This window comes from Pleurodeles waltl, chromosome 11 (genome assembly GCF_031143425.1).
Source record: "Pleurodeles waltl isolate 20211129_DDA chromosome 11, aPleWal1.hap1.20221129, whole genome shotgun sequence".
Classification (NCBI taxonomy): Eukaryota; Metazoa; Chordata; class Amphibia; order Caudata; family Salamandridae; genus Pleurodeles; species Pleurodeles waltl.
This window is the reverse complement of record NC_090450.1, coordinates 460,454,771-460,482,650: the sequence shown is the minus strand read 5'-3', so window position 1 is coordinate 460,482,650 and position 27,880 is coordinate 460,454,771. Positions and strand designations below refer to the sequence as shown.

At 40.8% G+C, this 27,880-nt stretch overlaps 1 protein-coding gene across 3 annotated transcripts in view; it reads left to right on the top strand.

Moving 5' to 3' along the window:
* UNC5D (unc-5 netrin receptor D) overlaps positions 1-27,880 on the top strand; it is a 1,240,412-nt gene that overhangs the window by 1,151,298 nt on the left and 61,234 nt on the right. For all 3 annotated transcript variants that reach the window (XM_069213807.1, XM_069213806.1, XM_069213805.1), the window contains one exon: positions 10,892-11,041. In XM_069213807.1, coding sequence (XP_069069908.1) covers positions 10,892-11,041 — 150 coding nt within the window. The remainder of the gene's footprint in view (positions 1-10,891; positions 11,042-27,880) is intronic.

The window sequence follows — 27,880 nt, the reverse complement described above, 5'->3', positions numbered from 1 at the left end:
AATCCAAATCTAATTTTGCTGAACAGCTGGGGAAAAAGGAGCTATATAAATGAGACTAAAAATACTGATGACCGTCTGGGCACAAATTCTTGCTTCTCTTCTTCCAACAGACCTTTTAGGATTTGCATGGGGATAAGGGGAGTTAAAATCAACACTTCAAATGAATTATCAGTGTAACCAAATTGGTCACACATTAAATCCCAGAGACGGAGAGTGAAGTTCAAACACTTTTTGCAAATTAAGGGCCAAAGCTATGTAAATGAATCCCCAAAACATGATATATAAGTACAGAATCACCAAAGGTTAACTAAAGCGTTGAATGAGATTTATTTGTAGAAGAATAAAGCATACAATCATTTTCACTTTCAGCAAAACAAAAAGATGAGAAATATGATCTGATGATCAGCATATAAACTGGGATCATCTTGGTTAATCATTGGAGAAACAAAATTAATCTAAGTACCCAGAACTAAGCTAAATTAAATCCTAATAATCTCTCAAGAAATAGAGGAAAGTGTCAGCATTGCGGAAATCTCAGTAGAAGTTATGATAGAGAGGTGTTCCATAGCATAAAGCCACAAAAAAGATAAAGAGTAGAGAGGTCAATACCCATCCAAGTCTCAAGGGAACTCTGCTCTCATCAGATGCTAAAAAACAATCATCTGTGATCTAACTAGGTGAACGCCAATTAAACCTACAGAACGTTTGAGAAACCCACCTCATAAACACTGGTAGTTTTCCATCTTCCTTGTACAGTTGAAATTGGCAACTCACATTAAGTTCTCATCCTACAATTTGAACATCAGGACACCTTCAGTGTCCCTGTGAGCCTGGTACACAAACAGGAGTCATTTCTTCTCAGTTTGTTAGCACTCCATTGAAAGTATCCTCTCGTACCCCACTATCTCAGATACACAATATGCCTTTCATTCACTGTAGACCCAGACGGATGCACTTGCAAATAAAGAATATTGCAACACGAGCACAACTCTGCTTTGAAGGTTAAACACATAAAACCAACATTCCAGGTCTTTGGATATGCTAACCTAATACAGTATTTCAATGCTCATTTGTAATACATGATTATACGTGCATCTTCACTCATAATTACAACATGATTATGAATGAAAAGCGATCATTTGCAAGTTCCCCATAATACCATGGTCAGAGTACATGAATATGAATGCGCATAGGTATTATAGTCCAGCGTATTAAAATCTGCCTTAGAACACACATGCATATATATAAATGTGTGTATATATATATATATATATATATATATATAAATAAATATATATAAAATAAAATACAAATCTAATGCTGTAAATGCACCTTCAATAATATGATTGAGATTCTCCACTTTACATTAGTAATGTTAAGGCAACAATTTATGTATTGTTGATTAAATTATTATATCACTCCTGTAGCACATGATGGTACAGCCAAAATTATGTGTTACCAATGCTGTCTGAAAATTTGTTATACTTCTTTCTAGAGATCAATCAGGACATTTGATTCAGCCCTCATCTATCCTTTGCGTGGAGTTTCAATGTAACATTCTCAGTTCAATTGTGAGCAGTTGGAGGTTTCCATGCACTTAAACAGCAATGGCGATTCGCTTCTCTGCGCAGACACACTTTCAACCAGGGCCCTCTCATCCTCAAACTGAAAAGCAATTGATGCTGGCAGGCGTTGATTCCCTTCAGAAGGCTTTAACCTCAGGGCATAAAAAAACAGCTGATTGTCAGGTTTTACTGTGTCAACAGATCAATAAAGTTGATTTTGTATAAACAGAAATAACCAGTATGAATTTTGACGAGCAATTCTGGTGAAGGGAATGCACGGAAGCAAATTGACAATCTGAAATTGGCTCAACTGCAATCAAGTGTGACATGATTTGTCACCATGACAAGCTAGGTGTGAAAACAGGAGATATAGAAAGGGAATTGTTGAAGGATCTGTCTTATCTGCCTATTTATGACTTAAGGCTGTGTTACATAGCACTGCTAAGTGCTTTCAATTCTTCAAAAAATCACTTGACCATAATCCACTCTGCATTGGGTAGTCTATAATAGGTAGTATTTACAGAACTACGTATCTCGCATTGCAACCAAAGATCTGTCCTGTTTAGCACCCCTCATAAGTATACAACCCATAAAGCCTTTACTCTTTTATATTTTTGTAGTAGTGATTTTTTTTGTTAAATAATTTCACAAAGGAAATTATCTACATCTAAAAGAGCTATTATGTTGGCCTGTTATAAGCATTACATCAACAAATCAGTTACCACTTTTTTTTATTATCGGTACTGGACTGATCACCCAAGGGTCAAATTGCACCTGAATAACCTTGTAGTTATACTTCCTACTTATTTTAGCTCATTTATTATTTTAGATTGAGAATTTTCATTAGTTGCATTACACGCTCATCATCTTATGTCGATTTTTATCATCTGATGGGTATAACCATTATTCTATCCTGAATGTTTTAAAGAACAGTTCTTCAGGATCTTAAAAAGATATCAAGTTTGGCTGGTTGTAGCTGAGTGCAAAAGTCTCATATATCCTCTATCATTTTGAAGCTGAGCTGACTTCTTGTTGCAGGAAGAATACATTTTATGTTCTGAACCATAGCTCATAGTAACAGAAGTACCTCATGGAGACAAAAACATATGGCCCTACAAACCATCCACTACATCGGAACAGTATGTGTATTACTACTCATAAGATTTCAGACATCATTCAGTGGTAACCTCCTCAGGATGTTGCCCTCCAAAACTACAATATATTACACTTTTTGTTTAGAGGTTTACCAAAAGGATACTCAGAATATTTTAGAACTGATTTAGCCCTTGAAGGCCTCTAGTCTGTCAGCCAAGGTGCTGGAGGACATTAAGGGCCTGATTATGACCTTGGTGGATTGGATACTCCATCACAAACGTGAGGGATATCCCATCCGCCATATTAAAAGTTTCATTATATCCTATAGAACTTGTATAACGGCTGGCAGGATATCCGCCCCAACTGTGACGGGGTATCCCATCTGACAAGGTCGTAATCATACCCTAAGTTTGCTACTCTGATGGACAGAAAACCATCATTAATTAAGTTTGCCTGCCCGGTGGAGATCTCTGTATGTTCACATGATTTGCCACAATGGCAGCTCCTGTGAAGGCACTGAAACAATTATCCTTAAGACAGCCAAGAACTAAAAATCTTTTTTTTCCTGAAACTAACTTCCAAAGTGGAAATTGTTTTTTTCGAAAAGCAAAAAGCTAATGACCCCACACATCCTGCAAGGTTTCTCCCAGGATGTGGGAGCCTTTCTTTTTTTTCTGTTTGTAAGCTGACTGTAACTGACAGGAAAAATAAAGAGCATCAGGCTGTCTTCTCTTAATAGGCCTGGCAGTCTGACGTCCTTAGTCCAATGGCCTGAATTCTGTCAGGCCACCGTAATTCTTCCAATGGTGCAGCTAGCAAGAGCTCTGCTGACAAAAAACTGATGGTCTACTTAGCTCAAAGCAAATCAGGCGAATCAAGTGTTTGTTGAAGAGGCTGCTCCATCATGTTTGTGAACATGTCAGTGTCCACCAAACTTTTTGTTTCCACAATTATTTTACACTCATCAGTGAAACATCTGTTTTTCAATGAATTCTGTAGTGATTGATGTCTGTAGTCTTATTGAAATATATCGATCGTGATTCATAAAGGTAACTTGCACTTTTCAGTAAGTTTACACTTTGGAGAACATTTACTACTTTTGGTATTAACAAACTATGAATGAAAACTTGCTACAAAGTGTGAGCTACATTTCTCCATCGCCAAAGTAAAGCAATTGACATACTGTTGTGTGTGTTAGTGATGTCCCTCCTTAAACCCTCTCTGATCCTCCCTACACCCCTCTTACTCTTCCCTACTTCGCCCCTTTTAGGATTTAGTCTGGCCCTTTTCCAGCTCACTCCCCTGTGTACCTCCAATATTTACTCCTGAAACCCATACCTGGATGTGTGAAAACTCCATTATGAGGGCCAAAAAACGTCATTTACATAAGTATAGATAAACGTACATTTTGCAGTACTTTTCGTAGCACTACAACACATACTAAAAAGTTCAGTTTGTTAGTCAGGACCATAATCTTGGTGCCCTTATACAGTTGGTAGTTTGAAAGGTATTTAACACCACCAACCACAGAGACCTTTGCACTTAGCTATTGCCAGGCCAGTCAGAGGCTTTTGAAGGCCTTGGTAACTTACAACTATACGGCGCCACCTAGCGGAGACTGATTTTACCTGCCTCATCAAGAATATATCACAAAATAATGCTAAACCTCCTTTTGTGATATATAAATACTTACTTTACTATTTTTACTTTTAAAAAAAATAGTTTAGTAGGTTTACTATGAAGCTTGTTAACATAATCAAATGTTAACATTTTGCAAGTGTAAAGAATTACATTTAGAAATCGTGACATGGTCTAAGTCAACTTCTTTCAAAACCTTGTTTAAAACAGTTTCGAAAACTTCCATTTTACTGTAGTTGTTAACATTGACCTACGTCATGACCCGTTTAAGGTTAGCTGTGTAAGTCAAAACATTTTATGTAACCACCACAATTCTGGATTAATTTAATGTAGAAAGGGTGAACAGCAGCACTCAAAAACAAATGATAGACACAATAGGTAAGATTTGTTAGTTTTAAAATAATCTATATCCTTACTTCTAGCACACTGCAAAATCAATGTCTTAATCGCATCTTTACATTTCCTGAACAATCTGATACTTTCAAATACCTCTCTGTCCTATAAACATTATGCCCGTGTAATTTCGGTAATTTTGTGTTATGTTTGTTACACTTGTTATAGTAAATTATAGTAAATTTTCCAACTGTTGCCATTATGCCAGGTCAGACAATTATGTCATACTTCCTTGCTAAATTATAGCACAAGGACTATGCAAACAACCAAGATATGAGCAACTTTTATTTGCAGCACTTGTGTTTTTGTGCTATTGTTTAGAACATAATTTTTATTCCCTTCAGAATTTGTCATGAAGGTGCAATTTTCATTAAGATATATCACTAAATAAGCGATTTTCATATTGTGTAATTACATGCAATTTTACATATTTTTTAATGAAATTTACACTCTCTTTATAAAAACGACTAGGAAAATGACATTATGAGAGGTAAAAGCCAAGTAGTCATATTGTTTTGAGCGACAAATGGACTGGATGGCTAAAACTGTGCAAAATGAATTAAGATAACATTAACGTTACCATTTCTGAGGTGTGCTGTACTCTACTGACCCTGGGTGTACACATTTCGTAAACAAAATTGTTCATAGAACTATAAACATTGTAGTTGTGAGGTGCCTATTTTGAGCCAATGTTTTCCGGTGCGGGGCACAGGCACTTAATTTTGAGGGCTGGCTCTTATTTTTCTGTCTAAGCCATTTTGTGCGAGCAAAACACACATACGGGAAAGATGAAGGAAGAGAAAAACAAAAAAGGGTAACAAAGAGCGAAAGCAGAAAGCTGCAACAGTGAGCTGAAGGAGCAGGGAGTGGCTGTACATAGATTAAAGAGTCCCGAGATGGCTTCAGGATACTCTACCTCAGTATTTCACGCTGCATGTTTCAGAGGAGAGTTTTGGTCACTGGCACATTTTTATTTACAAATTAATCACTGGAGGAGAGGTACATAATGTTACACCGGGAACTGAATTGCATCTCTCAGCTTTCCAGTGGAGGAAGTAACATGAGCATGGAAAATGTGCATTCTTTGTTTTTCCCTCGGGTAGGATTTTCTCTTTATAACAATGTTGAAAGAAACAATTCGAAAGGGTGAGCCTGAGCTGAAAAGCTGATCCCTTCATTACATCTGTAACAAGAAAGGTTCTTGTGTTGTTGAGTGAATGTTACTGAATTGCTTGGGCCTCTTTGTCAGTGTATTTGTGGTTGATAGTGGGCCTTTAGTTCATCCAATTTATACGTTCTTAGATTCTCCCCATTAACAGATAATGTGGTTATCTTTTGCCTTACGTCCCCCAATAATGCTGATTAACTCATTGGACTCCGCTCTAAGTAATGCAATGGGAAGACTACAGGGGGATTTTCTCATCATTTGGGGAGAGGGCTTCAATTGCTGACTGTGCCCCATCTCTTGCAACCTGGTGTGTGGATTGTGGGGTAAAGGTACAGCTGATTCTTCGCATTTTGATCACAACCCATGGTGAGTCATAAAATGATATGCTGGTGAGACTGAATCTTACACCCACTGTCGACTTAGTAAAGGATACAATCACCAGAAAAGTGACATTCATGGGAAGGGGTAACAGCAGCTTGATTGGCTTCTTTGCCTTATCAAATGAACTGGGAGAGAAACAATCTCACTTTTCCAATGCCCCTTGTGGAAAAAGCGTTAATAATCCGTTAGTATTACATCTAACTTTGGGACACATCTCCAGAGCTAACGCAGATAAGTCACCACATGACCATTGTTTTTCTGTTGTTTGTTTTTGGTTGCAAGAAATTAACAAAGCACTCCTCATGATATAGAGATGACACAAATTAGCTAACAACTGTGAGAGAAGAATACCGAGTCTCTTATTGTGAAAATATCTTTATTTTGTATGCAGTATGTAACTGTTGATAACCCTAAATCCAATAAAAATTGATTAGAAAAATACATCAAACTTTGGGACAGTCAGCCTCCCAACACATCCAGGCTATACCCCCAATTGAATATTTAAAAAACAGGGGCGTTGACTGTAAGTTGGTAGATATTGATATGGGGTACATGGTGAGAAGTTTGGTGTGGAGAGAGCAGGAATCAGCTCTTGGTATTTCTTGACCGTGATGCCAACCTATGAGATATTTTGGAGGCATGCATTCATATTTGCAGACGAGCTTCGGAATGGTTGTCATCCCCCTGACATTCCACCCAATAAGGCTTAAGAAGTGGTTCAATAGCTCATGGTCTAAAGTCCATAGTCATCTAAATAGCACCATGAACAAGTCCACCTCAGGATCTTGAAGAATTACAGCCTTGTAGACAACAGTATAAGGCCACGATCAGGGAAAGGAAAGAAACTATAAGAAGGGAAGCAAGGGAACAACTATAGAGGGCCAGTGCATTCTACAACGTTTCCCTGTTTTGGAAAGTAGTGAACTTGTTTTATTTTTTTAGTGGATATAACACCAGTACCAACACAACCATTCAGTCCTCTACATGGGTGCTACATTTTACCAAGGAATTCGAACCCAAATCTTTATGGAGTGTGGACAATCATGTAGTGGACATCATCCCCACTCCTGGGGAAGGTGAACCATTCACTTTCTCTCTAGATGAGGTCCTCCTAGCAGTGAGCAGGTGCCCTAGCAATAAAGCTCTAGGGCCGGACAGGGTTGCATTGATCTCTTCAAAAATAATATTGACTTGTGGAACCTAATCTTATTTATTGTTTTGAATAACTCAATCATTTGCAGGCCCTCTAGGTTTTAGTCAAATATAGTCATAGGTCCGATTTAAAAAAAAGGGGATGTGAGGAACCACTGATGTTATTGCCTGATATCACTCATGGATTCTACAGCAAAAGTGATGAGCAGGATAATGTTGTACCACCCTGAGAACTGGGAGGCTAAAGAGGGCATTTTAACACCAGTACAATATGGGTTTAGGGGTGGTCTGGGAACAACAGAATAGTCCCTGAACCTTCACCTCATGATCAGAAAGTATGTATAGATCAAGGACGGGTGCCTATGCCTTACCTTTATGGACCTTAGCTCAGCATTTGGGAATGTTGACAGAGGAAGATTCTGGTCAGAACTGCTGGCCATGGGTGCTGAGGCAAGGATTGTACATGCTTTGTCCCAACTACATGAGGATGATGTGGGCAGTGTTAGATATGTACCAAAAGGAGAATGCACACCCCGATTAATATCAGGAAGGGCGTAAGGCAAGTCTTATTACTTGACCCGTTCTTGTTCAGCCTGTACATCAATGATCTGGAGAATTTCCTGTATGAGGTTGAGGCTGATCCCCCTAAGGCTGATACAAGAGGCCTCCCAGGCCTCATGTGCACTGATGACTGCATACTTATGTCCAATACTGGGTTTGGCTTACAGAGATCAGTGGATAAATTTGTCGAGCTAATGGACTACTTGGGACTACAAACTAACACATTGAAATAAGACACAATGATAAGTGGCCGAAACAAGAGCAAGGTGAGAGCTCTTCAGAGAAGCGGCACAAACTGCAGACTGTACCCACGTTCAATTACCTAGGAATGCCATTTGATAATAACTGAAACACCTTTTTTCAGGTGAGATGCATGCAATTCGAATAAAATAAGATATCCATCTTCACGTTTGCCAAGAAATTGGGTTCCACTCCATTTGTGGCGATACTTAACATTTATAAAGCCAGAAGTATATTTGCAGCCACATGTTGAGCAGGTTTCTGGGGTCCCTTTGATGTGGTCCAATTACAGTCTACTGAAAATAGCTTCCTGTAGAAACTCATCCAACTACCAGGGTGTGTACCTGCTATCATATTCCATAATGAGCTAGGTCTAATATACTTAGGGGACATTGTAAAGATAGCTCCGACAATGTTATGGCTATCCACCTGGTGTTGACCTGAAGCAACACTTAACAAACCCGTGATCACAGACTGCTTCAACATAGATAAGGCATCCGGCATTCAGTGGCTATGGTATGTGAAGTCACAATTTTATTGAAAAGGTTGCTATGGACTTTTTAACAAACAGAATGTAGGAAGACACTTTAAAGCATCTGACAAAAAAGAATTTCAGGCCTTTATGGCAAGCAAAAGAAAGGAGTCGTAGGGTGGTAAGTGAATGGTGAGGGCAATACCATGTTGACTACAACCAATTGTATAGAACCATATCTGCTCACTATTCCTAGTGTACAGAGATTCTACCTAGTAAGATTTTGCTTTAAGATGGCTCACCTGCTAGTTTCAGATCCATCAAAGGCTTACTGCGAAACTGATTGCACTGTCTGCCCTTGTGACTCAAAATCGACCCAGACACAGCTGCACTTTGTCTTCTTCTCCGACCTATAAAGGGAGCCCAGGAAAACTATATTAGTCCAGCCAGCTGCTTAGAATACTCAACATTAGATTGTGTAGACCAGCTTTGCTATGTCTCCAGTTATTACAAACTTAACTAGTATGTCACTCAGTCTATAGGTTCGTCACAACTGCCTTTAAACTGCGTAAAGCAGTTGTGAAGTACCTGCGACACGATAAGTGCACTTTACCCTAACAACACCAAGTCATGATAGTTGGTAGAGAAGGGTCTTCTGCAGCACTCCCATAATGCAACTGGTCCACATACTGTGGTTATGCAATAGTGTTACCCTCACTTTACAATCGTCTGCAACTGCAACGGAATACCAATTACAGGCAGGGCTGTTAACTGCACTTTAGTTATTGCACTTTATGACTCACTGCTATTACTTTTAACCATAGCCCCAGTCCTTGAAAGCGTTCTTTCAAGAGCATAACGCGACCATTCACTGTGGGCCTTTAATAGGGATATCACGCCTACAGATCTTGCACGTTTTTGGTTATAAGCCAGGGGTCACCGCCAGATATGCGGTTAGTGGCAGATAATATCTGTAACGTAATTATGCACTTTACAGTAATGACAGTAATGTTCGTTTTAGCGTCCATGAAGAAGATAAATTATTTATTTTAGTTGTAATGATTTTATTGCATTGATCTTATTAAGTATGTTTTTACACTGAGAAAAATGTATTGCACTGTGTGCTATTATGGATATAAAACCGAATTAAAATTGTATACTACTACGAGTACAAACGTTCAAAGGGAGTGAATGAAGGATCATTTACTAAACAAATACAACCACCAACCCAGCACATTCACAACAACTTCAAACTAAAGGGCAGATTTACTAAATCTTTGCACTGGAATTGCATCACAAAAGTGACGCAAATTGACTCAAGTGTGTGTTTTTACTGTACTATTTTGCATAGCTTTGCATCAAGGAGGTGATCTGTAGGTGGTACATGGGCATTCCGAAGAAACCACACAATGATTTTCAAGCAAAGCCCTATTTACTAAAATAGTAGACGGGACTTTCTACCAAAAATGTACGCATCCTTCAGACAAGTTTATAGTTTAAGAAATGTTTGTTTTCACAATACATTTCCAATTTTGCATGTGTGCTGCACTCTACAGCACACATACACAGTAGATCAAAATGTTGAACTATGTCTAAGCATAGTATGTTGTATGAAGGTTACCTCCACAGTACAACATGTATACTTGACAGCGTACAAACACCTTGCACTGTGGTGCTAGGGTGTGTGCATTGGACAAGGCAATCTAAAGTGTGCCAGCGTAGGGGGGGAGAAACAGTGGCATGTCTTAATATATATGGCACTCTGCTACTTTAGCCTTTTCACCCAATGCAGTGCAGCTCAACAACTTTTGTCGTTGTTTTGCTTTGTGTGAAAACCTAGCAAATCTGGATGTGAGTGATTTTCATTTTTCACTGGCAGAGATGAAGAAGATGTTGCTGAAATCTATGGGATACTTTGACGTCTCATCTGAACTGGGTGTAAAGTGTAACAGGTGGCTTGTGAGAATGCAATTATGCTTCTTTCTCTTGATCTTGGCTGCCAGGGCAGATGGCGTGAAGGTGTGGTATAAAGTTATTACATTTCCATGAACGTAAAAGTCCAGTATGAGGATATTAAATATGCTGTTAACATAAACCTAACGTTTCCTAATTTGATATTCCTTCTTGATTTTGCCATGTTACTGACTACTTTCCTTCCTGTTTTTTTACTTCCTCCAACTCTACTCCCTGCTATCTACACTGCCCCCCCCACCACCGCCCCCGCAGGAAGTGGTTTCTGATGAAAGGCAGCAGGGCGGGCAGCTCCTGGAAGAACCAAAGTTGTTGCATTTCAAAGGGAACACCTTCAGCCTTCAGATCTCCGTCCTGGATATACCTCCATTCCTCTGGAGGATAAAACCATTTACTGCATGTCAGGTAGGTGCCCATCAGCTGTGAATCCATGCATGTGGCTGCCCATCAACTATCTATTAACGAATATGTCTTCCCATCAGTGGACAAGGGAATAGCATCAGCCAGCCCTAACAACATCCTTCATGACCACTATTATATTCTGCTCGGGGGTCACATTACAAGAAGGCCTAGACAGAAATATTTCAACTGCAGTGGCAGGTGACGAATGATAGACATTCACTGAGCACCAACTTTCTAAGTATTTTATCTCCATCGTGGAAGCTTTCTCATGTTTGTCTTTTTATCTCTTAATAAGAGAGTTGAGGAAACCTCTCCTGCATTCCTGTACTCTTTATCAGCACTTTAACAACATGAAAACTGTTTGGTTATCTTGTGAGCTGCTGCATTCAGTGTAGGGGTGTGCAAAATGATACGGTTGCTCAAACAGAAGACACAACTTTTGCTGTTCACAAAGTTTCAACGTTTGTGTATTTCTTCTATATTCTTCTGTGATGCAATTGTTCACCTAAAATATTTTAGAGGTATTTTCCTGCAGTAGTCCCAATTGCAAGTGTTTCAGGATGGGGGTGAGGTAGTTTTCTCACTGAGTGAAAACTGATAAAGTGGGGTGTGATATGTACTAGGCACAGTAAATACCTACGATTTCAGGTTTCCTTATTGAGTTTATCTGTACAGTTTACGTGTTTTTCTCGTTTGAGATTTGAGCTGCTGAAATTACAGTGACCAATTACCCAATTGTTGCCAGTTGTAAAAATAACTCACATGTCAATATCATGCTGTAGTGCCATTGTGGAATACATAAATTGCACTTCAATATAATGCTTAGTATATATATCCATCCCAAGTCAACCTAGCTTCACATGTTGCCGCATGCATTCTTTAACAGAGGAATTGGCGGATTAATCCTAATACAAATTGATTTAACGCTTTGTAATTACACAATATGCTCAACATTTCCATCATCAATCAGCCAATGCATTTCAGCCCTGTTCTCTGATTTATATATATATATATATATATATATATATATATATATATATATATTCACTGAAAAAGACAAAGGTTACAGGGACTTTATAGTTAGGTTCCGAATTTGCCTGTACAAAACCATAGAAATTCAGTAGTTAGCGTTATTTCAAGTACTATAACTCGCCCCCTAAGGTAACTATAACTTGTGCCACCACCATGAACAGTTTTTTCTTCAATAATTTCACTGCTAATGATTTATTTATATTTTTAATAATGATGTTACAGAAGTTGTCATGAATGCTGTACTATAATTAGCAGTGTATGGCGAGGGCGCAAGTTATAGTTACTTGAAATCACTCTAACTATGAATGAAGAATTTTGATGGTTTTGTATGAGTAAATTCAGAACCTTCCAGAATGATTTTCCCCATTTATTTTTCCATAGGGATTTTGAACAGCGATAGCGCCAAAACTACTGTACGAAATTACACCAAATTTAGCAGAAAGGTAGGTCCTGATCCAGAAAGCAACCTTTTATTGTTTTGGTGTAAATTGGTTCAAACATCTTTGAGAAACTAAGGGGAAAACAAATTTGGGTATATATAGGGAGGAAAGGAAAGGATTTGCGTCCCCTCCCATCCTTGTCCTGAGATCTGATTGGCTGACAACACTTTAACAACAAAGCCATTGAGGTGTTTGCAGCCATCTTGGGACTCAGCAGAAGCAGAGTCCCAGAGAAAAAAGAATAAAAAATACAAAAGGGGCCAGAGTACGAACACCCTGACCCCGCTCTGGTGCCGATGGTTCCAAAGGGACACCCCTCCCAGGGTTAAAAAGTAAAAATAAATCACTATGGGGTCGAAAATCTGTGCTGAATTGTTTTTTTAAAAGACATGTTCATGCTCCCGCTCTTATTTTTAAATTATGTACTGGGTGGGCCAGGTCCCGGGTGGCATTCTTTCCGTTTTAATAGGGGGGCCTTCTGGACCCCCTATCGCCCTGGAGACCACCATCTCCCCGGTGCTATAATGAATTATACCATGGGAAGGCCGCTCAACCGCCGCACTCCGGGGACCACCAGCCCATGGACCAAAAATGTTTTTACATCGTGGAGGAGGCTCAGTGGCTCCCCCGCAGCCCGGGAACCACCACCTCCCCAGGAGCTATAATGAAATATCAGCATAGGGCTGCGTGTCCTCCATGCCTCAGGGCCCACCACCCCAGGGCAAAAATGTTTTTATGTCTTGGGGGAGGCCTAATGGCCTCCCCCACAGGCCTGGGAACCATCACCTCCCTAGGGCTATATTTTGATAGTGTGGGGTGGACCATGGGGCTCCCCATGCCCTGCGGACCACCAACCTCTGGGGAAAAAAGGTTTTTGTATCGTGGGGGAGGATCAATGGCCTCGCCCGCAGTCCCTGGGATCACCATCCCCCCAGGGCTATATTAGAAATAATTACAGGTGGGTCTGGTACAGACCACCTTAGACCTGGGGATCACCACCTCCCTGGGGCTTCCTTAACATTGGAGGGGGACAGTGCACCCCACCAGTGGAGCCGCTAATGGCCCTGGGGACCACCACCCCCATCGCTGGGTCCTGCTATGTACCAGGGTGCTCACCACTGGGACATAGCTGTTTGATGTGGCTTGGCTGCAGCTCTGCAGCTGAAGCCAAGCCACAGCAAACACTCAGGTTTTTGACAGAGGGACCTGTCAAACAGGTTCCGCTGTAAAAAACCGGACCATTCATCTTTGTTGCCTGCACGCAGATATGCGTGCAGAGAAAAGAGAAGAAAGGTTTGCTTCAGCAACAAGGGAGCTGGTGGCCTAAAGCAGCTCTTTAGCTGCTAAAGCAATGCCTTCCTCCCCAGTCCTAGATAGCCCATAAAGGCCTTTTTTTTTTATTAAAAAAAAAAATTTAGGGACTGCTGGGGAATCGTGTAGGGCTCCCCGTTGTCCCTGTTAGCCCATATCCAACATTGCCCGATCCCACAACCTCAACATGATCTCATATGCTGACAACACCCAGCTGATCCACTCCCTCACCAAGGACTCCTCCAAGACCAACCTCCACGAAGGAATGAGGTCCATCACCGAATGGATTAAGAGCAGCTTCCTCAAACTCAATTCCAACAAGACGGAAGTCTTCATCCTCAGCTCCACCCCCTCCGCATGGGAAGACTCCTGGTGGCCTGCCACTCTCGGAGCCGCTACGACTCCCACCGCCCACGCACGCAACCTAGGATTCACTTTGGACTCCTCATTATCCATGACCCAGCAAGTCAACTCCATCTCCTCCTCCTGCTTTAACACCCTCTGCATGCTCCGAAAGATCTACAAATGGATACCCATCAAAACCAGAAGAACAGTCACCCAAGCCCTCGTAAGTAGCGAACTGGACTACAGCAATGCCCTCTACGCAGGAACCACTCCAGAAGAGGTTGCAATACATCCAGAACGCCGTCGCACACCTCATCCTGGACATCGCCGGCCACTGCCACATCACAGACCACCTGAGAAACCTGCACCGGCTCCCAGTCAACAAGAGAATCACCTTCAAACTCCTCACCCATGCTCACAAAGCACTGCACAACACTGGACCAGAATACTTCAACAGACAGTTCTCCTTCTACACCCCGACCCGGCATCTCCTCTCCACCGACCTCACCTTGCAACTGCCCACACGTCCGAAGAACTACAACCATCAGGAGATCATTCTCACAACGTGCCACCAACATGTGGAACACTCTTCCCACCCACCTGCACCAGACCAAAGACCTCCTTACCTTCAGGAAACTTCTGAAGACCTGCCTGTTTGAGCAGTAGCAGCACCTCCCCCCCCTTAGCACCTTGAGACCCTCACAGGTGAGTATTGTGCTTTACAAATTCGTGATTGATTGACTGATTGATTGACAAAGGGCTAAAAGAAAGATTTAAAAAAAAAAGGAATATCTCAGTGTGAAGGTCACAGACCTTCACTCTGAGTGCTCAGTGTCTGAGTCCAGCCAGACTCATTTCCCTCTTTTTTTACTACAGATCTTTAAGGCTCCTCCTGAAAGGTAATCTTACTCTTTTTAAATGACAGATACATTTTTCTTTTTAATTTGTCCAGAAATATGTCATTCTACGTATGTTATATATCAAAGCCTAAAAAACTCTCTATCTCTCTCCTTTCTTTCACTCTCTCTCTCTCTCTCTCTCCCTCTCTTTCTCTCTCTCTCTCTAACTATTTAAATCTTTCTTCCACTCACACACCCACTCACACACTTATGCACCCACTCACAGACCACTCAGACACTAATGCACCCACTCACACCCCCAGTCAGACCCTCATGCATCCACTTACAGACCCACTCAGATAGTTACGCACACATTCACAGACACACTCAGAATGTCACACACCCACTTATACTTCCATACACCCACTCACAGACCCCCACACACACTGATACATGCTCTCTCACACCCAGACAGACAATATGATAGCCACTCTCACCCACAGATACAACCTCTCACATCTTTTGTCACACCCAGAGAGGTCACGGCCACGCACTGCTAAAAGGCCGTGCAAAGCAGGGGGTTGGGTGATTAGGGGGCATTGTCACAGGGTCTGGCTGCAGGCCAGGTCTTGAAGGCAACCTCCCCTTCGCACGGGTGAAGGCTGTGCATGGTGCAAGGCTGGGTGCTTACAGGGAGTTGGCCTCAGGGCCTGGCCCAGAGCCAGCCAAGCGCGGCGCTGCCTGGATTAGCATATAGTAATGAAAATTACTATACTTTAAAAACATAGAAATTCACTGAAAAAACAAAGGTTGCAGGGATGTTATAGTTAGGAAATAGAATTAAAAAAGCATAGAAATTCACTTTAAAAAACAAAAGTTACACGGTTAAAGTCAGTCTCAAATTTTAAACATTTGAAACCATATAAATTCACCAGTTATAGGTAGAGTTACCTCAAGTAATTATAACTTGTGCCCTAAGGTAACTATAACTTGCACCCTCACCATGCACTGCTAATTACCCCACAAATTATGGGGCTCATGACATCTTTGCTAACATCATTGATAATATCACTGTAATATTTGCAGTAACATTTTTGATGAAAAAACTGTGCATGGCTGGGGCGCTTGCCAATCTAAATAAAGCACCAACATTATACAATGAAATGCAAGTGCAACACTAGAAACCCATTTTTCACAGAGTATGTTCTGTTCATAGTCAATAACTGATTGTGAACTCTGCAATGTTTGTAGACCAAAATTGAACACAGAAGCTTGTGATCTTCTTTCCAATTCACTGCAGCTATTTAAAAGTAAGCTCACAATTGTTACTGAGCTTCAACACCAGAAATATTTTTTAAATATGCAAAACAACTGTACCGACCTGTAAAGGAAAGAAACTAAAACAGTTTTCAGAAAAATCGCAGTTCTTGGTCTCCAGATTTCGGGGTAATGCAGTTATGGAAATGGGAACATATGCTTATCATCCAGTTTAGGATTATGGTCTTTAGGTCCTGTTAGAACTAGATCATTCTATATCTGAGGTCTTAGCGATTCCGGGTTATTAGATCCACAGCAAGATGAAGTCTGATCCACAGTGATGATCAATGTGTAAACACAGAAGCATAAGGACACACATTAAGAAAATGAAGGCTCTCTCAACGCTCACTGGATCCAGTGAGCATTCAAGTCTTCGAGGGCTGGAGCACTACACTGCAAGAAAGGCTTAGGGGCTACACAAGTTTGGCTCAGAAAAAGCTTTTCTGGCACTAGCTGGTTATTTACCTACATTCCAAAGCAAAGATCAAGTGATGGTGCCCCATAAATGTGACCAAAGGCAAACATTGGCATGGAGAGGGAGTGTTCTCAATAGACACATCACCAGATGACAGTTTACTAGCCAGCCCACCAGTGATCTTTGCTGCCAATAGGAGAGGTATGTTATGCTCTGTCATTGTCATCTCTTGACTGATTGGGCTAGCGGGACTGCCACACTGTTATGGTCAGAAGCAATGTGGCAGGCCAGATGATATATTGCTGGGCATCAAGAATTTTTGTAGACTTGAAAAAACAAGACATGTGCATCTCCACATTCTAAAAGAACCACAGTGAGATGTATGCTAGTCTGAATCGGAGTAGACTTTCCCTAAGCTGGAGTGGAGGCCCAACAAATAGTTGGAGTCTGTAAGAGTTGTGCAGCAATCCTCAGCCAATCAATGCTAATTCTTCTCTAAAGTTTGTATTTCCAAATAACCGGATTGGGGCTGAGTCTCCATTCACAGGGGATCTTCTGCAAAAAGCAGACGTTCCCTCTCAGAATGATCTGTAAGATTTAGTGATCAGCAGCTTAACACATGCCCTCGCGCCCTGCAGTGCAGGGAGTGGACTTCAACCCTTCAAGGCCCCCCAAACCCTTCAGAGGGCCCCTATTCCAATTAAGCTCTATAAACAACTGTGAGATATGGGAGACTCCAGCCCCCTCTTCACATTTTGCAAGGAGGGCCCCATCATTTTACATTACACCACTGCTAATCTTTTGTGTTATGAGCAAGATAATATAAATGCTGGAGAAATTAAAGTACAATGGAAGAAAAGACAGGCTATGGGGTTTATTTTGATGTTAGACTCTGTAGGCAGCAGTGATCTTTGGTCCACCATTTCAGACCAAAAGGTCATCTTGAGGTCTGTTTCATCCATATATGTATCTGTGTTCAGTATCATTATTGTAAAACCAATCTATATAATTTTTAAAATCATCTATAATCATAAAAAAAGCATGAAGAGACCTATTTTCCAAAGTAAATAGATTTTTAAGGGCTGTCCTGGCATTCATCATCCATGATTGTAACTGCTGCAACCCAAAAACTATACATTCTATCACTAAACATTTCCTAGATAAAGGGCTCCAGGTGGGAAAACCACTCGATTCTACAAGGCAGGGGAACCAAATTAAGGCTTTCCCGATCTTAAGATACACCAAGCATGTTCTGCCGTTGTAGGGGGGGGGGGGGGGCTTTCGGCTCAGTATCTCTCAAACTGTGTCAAATAAAAGAAAACTACAAAGGAACCTGCAGCACAAACCTTTGAACCAGCCACTATGATAGTGGCTTTCAATCATACAGATGGGTAGATGGTAGGGTTGGTAGCGAGATGGGTATATACATTTAAAGACTGTTAATGAGATGGGGAGAAAGATATGTACAGGGGACGTTATGTGAGCAAGTGATACAGACAAAATATAGGTAGATGCTTAAGTGGGTTGGTGTCTAACGGGTAGGTATGTGGGTAACATTTTAGATAGTTTGTAGCTTCACAGATAGGTTAATGCCTAGTTAGGTAGAAAATGTATGCGCATAAAAATGGGTGAGTTTAGGTGTGGTGCCGCTGTTCTCTCTGCGTGCTGCCAGGCTGTGCTGTGTTTCCCTTGTCAGCCACCGCTTGCTCTCGGTGCCCGAGCCGCACTGAACAAATCACGAGTCCTTCTGAGCTAGTTTTCTTTGTCTGTTTTACATGCCAGCCCAGCTCTTTAATGCAGTATATGATCTAGCAATGATTGCTTTTACAGCCTCTTCGACGGAAGTGTCTCCAACTTGGCAGGCTCCATCCCACTTTCCCTCTCTTAAGAGAACGTCGGGGAACGATTAAAGGAAGCCGTCATAACCCCGAAAATTTCCCTCTGTTAATCTTTATGGTTTATTGAGACTTGCTTGTGCTTGGTGCACTGTCAGTGACAGACCTCCCGAGCAGCGATTTCGTTTTATTAGTTTTATTCAAATATAGTTTTTATCGCGAATTTTAGTGCAAGTGAAGCTGACAAAGCTCAAGACTGCGGTCCTGTTTGTCATGTGGTCTCTCTTTGTTCTTAGTATTCCACCAATAGGTTGAAGCATCCTCATCTGTGAAGAGAAACAGTGGCAGTGGCAGAAAGTAGCAAATCTTGCAACGAATTGAAAATGAATCACTGTGACCGACATGACTGAAAATACATCAATTTACCATATATACATCAATAGTCACTGGAAGTAACAGTGTGGAGGGGCGGGTGCGCTGCAGTGCCACCAAAACAACCATGCTGGGGTTCAGAAGATGAATGAGCAAGAAAGATACCTCCAGATTTTGTTCTCCTTTCATCACATTTGCTGTGCCTTCAAAAAAAAAGTAAAAATGCCAGGCTGCCATCTGACAAATTGCTGCTGGATTCTTTTAACCTAAAGATTGGTGTTTACTCTTTTTTTTCCTAAAAAGTGAGAGGATTTTGAAAAGTGAACTATGTTAGGGTGTTGCTGGGGAACAGAAAGTGTGAAAGGAAAGGCTGTTGTATGTCATTTATTTCCTAACAGACTGCAAAGTTTAAATACCTGTAAATGAACTGTGCAAAACTTTCAAACTATATCAGCAGTTAGGAAACATAAATGAAGCTCATTTTCTTGTAATTGTGAAGCATGATGCAAACAAAGATTTTAACAGGATCAAAACAACATAAGACTCTTTAGGCCCTTTTTCTTGTGTCCATTGGCGCCCTCCTAATGCCACCATGACTGCGCCGGTTTTAAAATACGGCGCACCATGGTGGTAGTTAGGGCACTAGCATCCGAATTGTTTCTGCTAGCCCGGCGCTTTGCAGGATTAGTTTAAAAAATGCTGATGCCAATCCTGCAAAGCACCCAGATGCCCATTGTAAGCAATGGAAGCCTCCCCTCAAGGCCTGCTCTGACCTACCAGCCTTAGGGTTGTCTTCCCTCAAATATTTTGCCTGCTTTGCCTCACTTTTGCTGATCTGTTTTTATTGCCCTTAGGACTCTAGGCACTTTACCACTGCCAACCGGTGCTAAAGTGTATGTGCTCAGCCCCCTAAACATGGTAACATTGGCATATCCACAATTGACATATTTAAAGATTTTATAAGTCCCTAGTAATGTGTACTATATTTTCCCAGGGCCTGTAAATTAAATGCTATTAGTGGGCCTGCAGCACTGATTGTGCCACCCACTTAGAAAGCCCTTTAAAAGGTATGAGGCCTGACACTGCAGAGCCTGTGGGTGCAGTTTGACTGCCATGTTGACTTGGCACTTAAACCGCCTTGCCAAGCCTTTTATTACATATACGTCACCACTAAGGTAAGCCCTTGGTAGCTCAAAGGGCAGGGTGTTCTGTAATTAAAAGCCAGGAAACATACTTTTAAGTTTTACATGTCCAGGTAGTGAAAAACTCCCAAATTCGTTTTTCACTATTGTGAGGCATACCCCTCTCACAGGTTAACTTTGGCGATTCCTTATAACATTTAGTAAAGTGTAATTCGTGATTGGGAAGGAGTAGCTCTGTTATGTTTAGTACCTATGGAATTGTAATGATAAATCATCTGTAATGGTAAAGTCAGATTTAATATTACAATTGTGAAAATGCCACTTTGAGAAAGTTGTAATTTTTTTATGCTCCTAGCCCTGCATGCCTGCAACCTGTCTCCAATACACGTCTGCGCTGGGGTGACAGCTGTTTTCCTGCATTCTCAGAAAGGAAGGGTACGTGTGACTGAGTTGACATCTGGATGTTGATGCATCATCCTGGGCAGGATGGGAGAGAGGAGCTAACACACCTGTATAATCATTGACATGATCGAACACAAAGGACTCCTTAACCCCCTGTAGTGATTCTGGACCCAGAGCAGGAAGGAAGGACCTCTGTTCACTTCAATGACCCCTCTTTGAAGTCACCCCCACTTCAAAGGCACCACTGGGTTTAGGAACTGCAGCTCCAACCCTATCCAATCAGTACACTTCTGGACCTGTGAAGAACTCTGCCAGGAAGAAGGACTGCTGTACTGCTACAATGAGTGTCACTCTGGACTTCTGCTCTAGAAGAACTACTTTTCTGCTGTGCTGCCCTGCTGGCTGCTGCCCTCTACCTTGCTGAGGAAGCACTGAACCCATCTCACTAGATCCCTGAATGACTCCAATGGCTTGTTGGCTTGCCTCCTGTTCTTCTGAAATCTCAGAACACAAAAGGCTTGGACCCATCATCTCCCACAGCACCTGGACTTTTCTTACTGCACGTCTTGCCCTGCCAAGTTGTTCCAATCCAGGTCTGGATCCTTGGAATTGAGTATAAAGTGTTGCAACTGCCAAACTCTGCCAATCACCGACTGCACCGGTCAGAACTGACACATTTCCTAAAACCTCCGGTGCATTGCTGCTTGGGGATTTCTCATTGTTGGCTGTGCAGCTTAATGACAACGTATTGCCTTAATTGCAAAGCGTTTGCCAACAATACATCCCCGACTGTGAGATCAGGAGCCTACCGATCACCTGCATCCAAAGGGATCAATAATAATGCATTGTCTGCTCTGCTCCCCACATATGGATCTTTGACATTGATGCATACTCCATCCAGGGTTGGTCCCTGCATCCAACCTGCGCTCCATTATGTTCTACCTGAACGTTCAGATTTGACCCGGTCAAACATGATCAAATAGCCCCGATTGAAGCTTTATATTTCTAAGCACAAGATTTACATATATTTTCTTAAAATTCATATCTCAACATCTGCTTATTGGATTTTTGTCATTTTGTTCATTAAATTAAGCTCTATTTTTCTAACCAGGTTATGCATCTTTTTGTGTAGTTTCTTCACTGTTTTATTGTTTTAAGTGTTAGACAAACACTTTACACATTGTGTCCTAAGTTAAGCCTGCCTGCTGTATGCCATGCTACCAGAGGGTGAGCACAGGTTAACTTATGGTGTGCAACTGACTTACCATGACTAAGATTGTGGTCTCTAATTGTTCTCTACTTGGAGAGAGTGGATATCTCTGCCAACTAGAGACCCCATTTCCAACACCAACTGTCCGAAGCTGCACCCTGATTAACATGGAATTTTGATCACTTCACTGTGGGACTCTACCTGGTGCCTAAAAGAGTTAGGACCAAACCCACCCCTACCACTCACACCACGAACCTAGGGATCATCATCAACAGAAAACTCATCAAGTCAATGACATCACCACTTTATTCTTCCATACCCTGAAGATGCTGAGAAAGATTTTCATATGGCTCCCAATCAACACCTAGGGCACTCATGCCCTCATCTCAAGCAAGCTGGACTACAGGAACATCCTGTATGCTGGAATCAGCAAACAACTCACCAGTAGGCTGCAGCCCATTTAGAACTCAGCAGTTAGAATTAGTCTCAACCTCCCCTGCCACACTCACATCACACCACACCTGAAGCAACTCCACTGACTTCCTATACTAAAATGAGCACGATTAAAACTAAGCACCCACTCTTTCAAGGCACTGCACAATAGTCTGCTTTTACAGACCTTCCAGACATTGCAGCTTGTTCGGGTTCCTACTTTGCATACAGCCAACAGCTATGGAAAACCAGATCCGACATTTGAGCCTTCTTCTCTATTGCTTCTGAAGTATGGAACAACTTACCACTCTACATAAGAGCCCCCTTCTCACTTCTCTAATTCCACTGGAAGCTGAAGATTTGGCTTTTTAAGTATATTACAGAATATTAAGCTTATAATCGTTCACTCTTTTACTGCACCACAGAAAGTTATTTTGATTGTCATGCTCTCAAATACACAGAGAAGTAGATAACTACAATTAGTAATCATCAATAATCCATTCTTATATTAGACAAGGAATTTACTCCAGTGGCTTTACTCTGAAATAATTAACAGCTGGCGATTAATACATTTAATTTACCCTTTTCTGGTTTAGAAATGTTATTACTCTAACTACTTTAGTTTGCTTTAGATTAAATAGAGTAATCATTCTGGACTGCAGGAGGGGACTATTTTCATTCATTAACCCTGCAACACATCACATTAGTTTCCAATAGGATAATGCACCGATCACTACATCAGATAACTAATGAAAATTAACCAGATAGTTTAAAGTGTATTAGATAACAGGTATCAAACTAATTGCTATGTTCTGATGAGACCACTTAGGATTATCCTTGCAACTTTCACAGGCACATGGAACAGATGCAATACAGTCAGAATCATTGTTTGAAGAGGTGCGTCTTTAGTGTAGTCTGTCAAAATATGAATTACCCACCACTTACATATCAGCCGTGTCAGCGTGGATCAGTCTACTCTGCTACAAAAGTACGATTATAATTCTGGAGTGCATGATACACATATCTCCAGGTTATTACCTTTCTGCATTGTCAAATTGTGGTGTAAGGCTCATGTTACTTTTAGATGAAAATATTACTTTAATTATAATTTCCATCATGGGTTTTAACAATACAATAACGTCCAAAAACAATTCAATTTGGCACTCAAATTCTTAATTGAATCTGAGCTAGCTGCGCCTGGTATGTGATCGCTTGGGCATAGGATACTGTATACGTGATCCAGTTGCAGTTTATAATGAGATGCATGCTTTACTTGAGGACTTCGAACATCTGCCACTTATTGAGTCAGTTTTGTTTTGCACCCATGCATTGTTCCTGAAATGTATTTATTAGCCTGTTTAAAATGAATCACAATCAAGGTTGCACAGATGAGGGTTCAAACTGCGGATGAACAGATCTAGTCAACATGCAAATTGGAACACCACTCTCCAAGTGAAAACTCAGATGTAGCAAATCTGTGGTCTGCTCACATGTCAGGTCCTGCACCATCTGTTAGATGGACTCAGTGCATTCACTTCAGACAAATTTACAAAGTGTTTACTGCGAAGTGAGGTCTCCCATGGTTCTCTTCTTGTAAACCTCAAGATGTCACTGGATACCCATTAAGGCCTTTTGAGTTTGCAGAAGACACCAGAGTGTCACAGGTATGAGACACTGCATGATCTGTGGCTGATGGCTGATGACATAACCTGGGACTGGTTCTGGAAGATGGGGAGAAGTGATAGGTGAGGTGAAGTTTGGCAAGCAGCACCAACACTGTGCATTCAGGTTCTGCGTGCACCACTGCGTGCACATATGCACCTGTGCACATACCCCCTACAACACTTCTGCCAGCCCCAGTAGTTCAAAGTGAACTGTTATCTCCTCTGCAATCCTAGAGGAGGCTGCAATTTGAGGAAATCCTCTAAGGTTAAGAAGAGTCCTGCATCAGAGAAGCCTACCATTGGAGTGGGAACAAATGAGCACCCAAGATCCATAAGAGACTTTTGTAAGGTAATTTGAAGGTAACTATAATGTATGTATTGGCTCCTTCCCCCACGATTCAAGTCCATTCCTCCAAGACTTTATAGAAATCCTTACAAATAATGCAGCACCATATGTACTATTTACTGCTTGAAAAATACTAGTCTCAATTTACGACCAGTATTTTTGCATCAAGTACAGAATTTTACAAACTGATCTGTGTACTAATAGGTTAGTTTCTACAATTCCAAATTGTGGTGGTTGAAATCTGACCTACCTCATGCATATTAATGAGGTAGGTTGCAAATTCCAACTCACTGCTATTAAAAACCATCACAGGTATGATGGTTCCGCTGAGGTGAGCAGACCACCATGTATGTTTTTATTGATACAACTTTTTTTAAATGCTGGAAGTTTTTCTTAAAGGAAATGGGACAGTGTTTATAAGGAAAGGTTTTTTATGTTTTTTAAGAGGAGGCAGTGGTTCCCTGGACTTTTTTTTTACGTTCGCAAATGGAAAGGAGTTACACAAATGTACCCCTTCTATTCCGTGAATAGGTTACCACCTCCTTTGAGGTTTTCAGTAAAAAGCAATGTTTCACAGCCGGATATCAACTGCAAAATATTGATACCTTACCATGGTGCAAGGGTGTCTGCTTTGTTGACAAGATTGTTTTTTGGCAGGACGGGGCACCTCCCTGCACAAAAACAATTCTTGAAAATTTCTCCTCTTTCTATGAGCTGCAGAATACAGCATACATAGAAAGAGGAAAAATAAGGAGAAATAATTGTATTTCTCCTTGTTACACCTCCCCTGGGGAGGCGTACAGTTTTGATGCATTTCCCGGTTTCCACGTCCTTTTGAATCTGGGAATGCGTCAAAACCCATGGTTGTTGTGTGGGAAAACCCACCCCAATTGCCATGGAACGCAACCCCTGTGGCAACACAGTGACTTGCGCTGTGTTGCCTTACACCATATATATGAGGCCATGAAAATTCATGCAGAGTGGTTGTGTGTAGCCTCATAGACATGGGTCTGCAGTGCACTCCGATCCACCGGTGCATCATAAAAAGTGACGCACCAATGCCAAAAGAGGCTTATAAATAAGACCCTAATTTCTAAGAAACCTTCTTCCAAAATTGGTACCTCAAGGCTGTTTGTAGCTTCTGCTTGGCCTTTGCAAAGTCGTGGTATTTTGTAAATTGACTTATTTGTGATTTCATCACTTTAATTATTTTCCTTAAATAGCTTTTTTTGTTTTAATTACCTGCACATTTTTCATTTTCTTGCCCCTCCAACAAAGAGACAAGCAAAATTAGCTGATTGTAGCCCAGTTGCTTATTAGTGTCATTAAAGAGCTCCCTAAAGACGTTTTTTCACTGATTTTTGTTTCAACATACAATATTGTTACTGCAATTTCTAGTGGAAAATATGAAATGTTAATTCCTTGGCTGAATTTTCTTTTGTTATCTTTTTTTAAATTTTTTCATTTGCCATCCCGGTACATATTTATTTTCCAATCCATCGTGATTTTGTATGGTTGGGTGATGTGTAAGTTGATTAGCATTGACTTCCAATTTTATTGCTCGTTGTCAATCTTCTTTTATAATATTGAATTGTTCTTCAAAGCATTTTATGTGATTTTTATTTATCATGGATCGGTTTTCTTGCCTGTTTTTATGTACCCGTGTTCACAGTAGCTAATAGGGAATTCATTTAGGGATACGGTGAACCATGAATTCTCCATCTACATGCACTTAATTTGAGATCTGCATAAGACGGATTTCTTACTTTGAACTTGATGTTTCCAATGCCTCTGCTTCTTAAGCCCACAGTAGGAGCACCTATAGCAATTTATTGTTCTGTGGACCACCCATTTTCCTTTTCTCATAAGAACACTGTAAGAGCATCAGGGTTTTGACTCCTCACCCGGTTATTTGTCCATTTGTGATATATGTATAGCACTTCATGAGATTTATCTAGCACTGGACTTTCTTTGCTTTCACTGTATATTCTCGTGTCTGTTCCTTGAAATTCATCAATGCTCTCTGTTAAACCCATGAGTTCTTTTGGCAGACCTTGTCCATCACTTTGCTCCTGTCATGTGTTTTAGGAATCTGTAGCTCATAGTCAGGATTGTGGTGCTCTCTTTGCCTCATCACCTTTTCTCAACATTCTCCAGTATTCATATTTTTATGTCGTTTGCTTGATAATTGCATCAACGTGTTTCTTTAGTTGGGTCTCCAGATATTTGAGTTTAAGGGTTCAAGCATAAACAAGTATGGCCCTTAATATTAAAATTGATGTCCATCATTGTTCCTGATCGTCCATTTCTCTGATTTCTAAATATATATCCACATTGATATTGACTTGCAAACTTTCTTTTTTCATGTTTTCCTATTATATAAAGTTTACTGTAACCATTGAGCACCCCTAGAATTTCTATACTCATTGTGAGGAAGTTAATATAACCTTTTATGCCCTCTTCGAGACAACCTTTTAGGGAGAAACAAAAAATGAAAAATGTTTGCAACCATCTTCCTTTCCCAGAAGCAGTTTACCCCTAGGCGACTTTCGGAAGGTAATATGGATCATATACAACCGGCATACATTTCTTAAAAGCTCTTTTGGGACTTGATATTTCTGCTTTGTGAGAATATGGCTGGCAAGTCCGCACCCCATTAAAGTATTCATTTATCTTGAGTTTTTGTTGGAACCATGAATTAACTGTATTGCATGATGTAGACACGAATATGAGATTTATACATTTTAGGTAATCTAATACTGTTTTGCATTGTGACTCTCTGATCCTTAATCTAGGAATTGTAGTAATCCTAATTCAGGCTCAAATGGTCGTTTGCCCATGAATTAGAGTTGCAATTTGTGTGATAATCCCATATTCGTTCTATGCTAAATTTTGCCAGGAAAAACCCTGTGAAATCTGTGTGGGGAAAACACATCACATTCTGTGTTTTTAAGCTCAGAATGGTTGCAAACATGTAGTATTGCCTCCGAATATCACATTATTGGATGCAGAACTTAAATGGGAGTTAGCACGACAGCATGAATACACCACACATAGGGCCTGATTCTAACTTTGGAGGACGGTGTTAAACCGTCCCAAAAGTGGCGGATATACCACCTACCGTATTACGAGTCCATTATATCCTATGGAACTCGTAATACGGTAGGTGGTATATCCGCCACTTTTGGGACGGTTTAACACCGTCCTCCAAAGTTAGAATCAGGCCCATAGTGGTTCTGAATCCAAAAATACTAGGGAATTCAAAATCAGAAACTCTTTCTTTCCTGAATCACATAAAGGCATAAAAATACTTACTAAATGTAGATACAAATATAATAGCCATTCCTGTAATTTTGCCAACCAAATTAATTTTGTAATTGCTGATGCTTATTGTCCACACTGCAGTTGCTACTCTGCCAATGTATGCCGTTCTTGAGTGATTAATCTTTCTCAAGAACAATGGAAAAACATGTGATGAATAGAAACATTCATTTTTTTTAAAGTCTGTAATAGGCTTTGTTATCAAACGGCAATCTGATAATTTTCTTGTTTTCATATCCCTTCAATTCAATATACTGCTTCTGAATCATCCTGCATACTTTAACTCTTCAAGGCTTTTTAGTTGATCGAGACTGTTCAACTACACCCAGTAAAATACATTTATAGGTTCTCAGGGCAGGACAGATGACACACTGCCAGGAGAAACTAAATCAGATGCCCTGAAAAGAAGACAAATAATG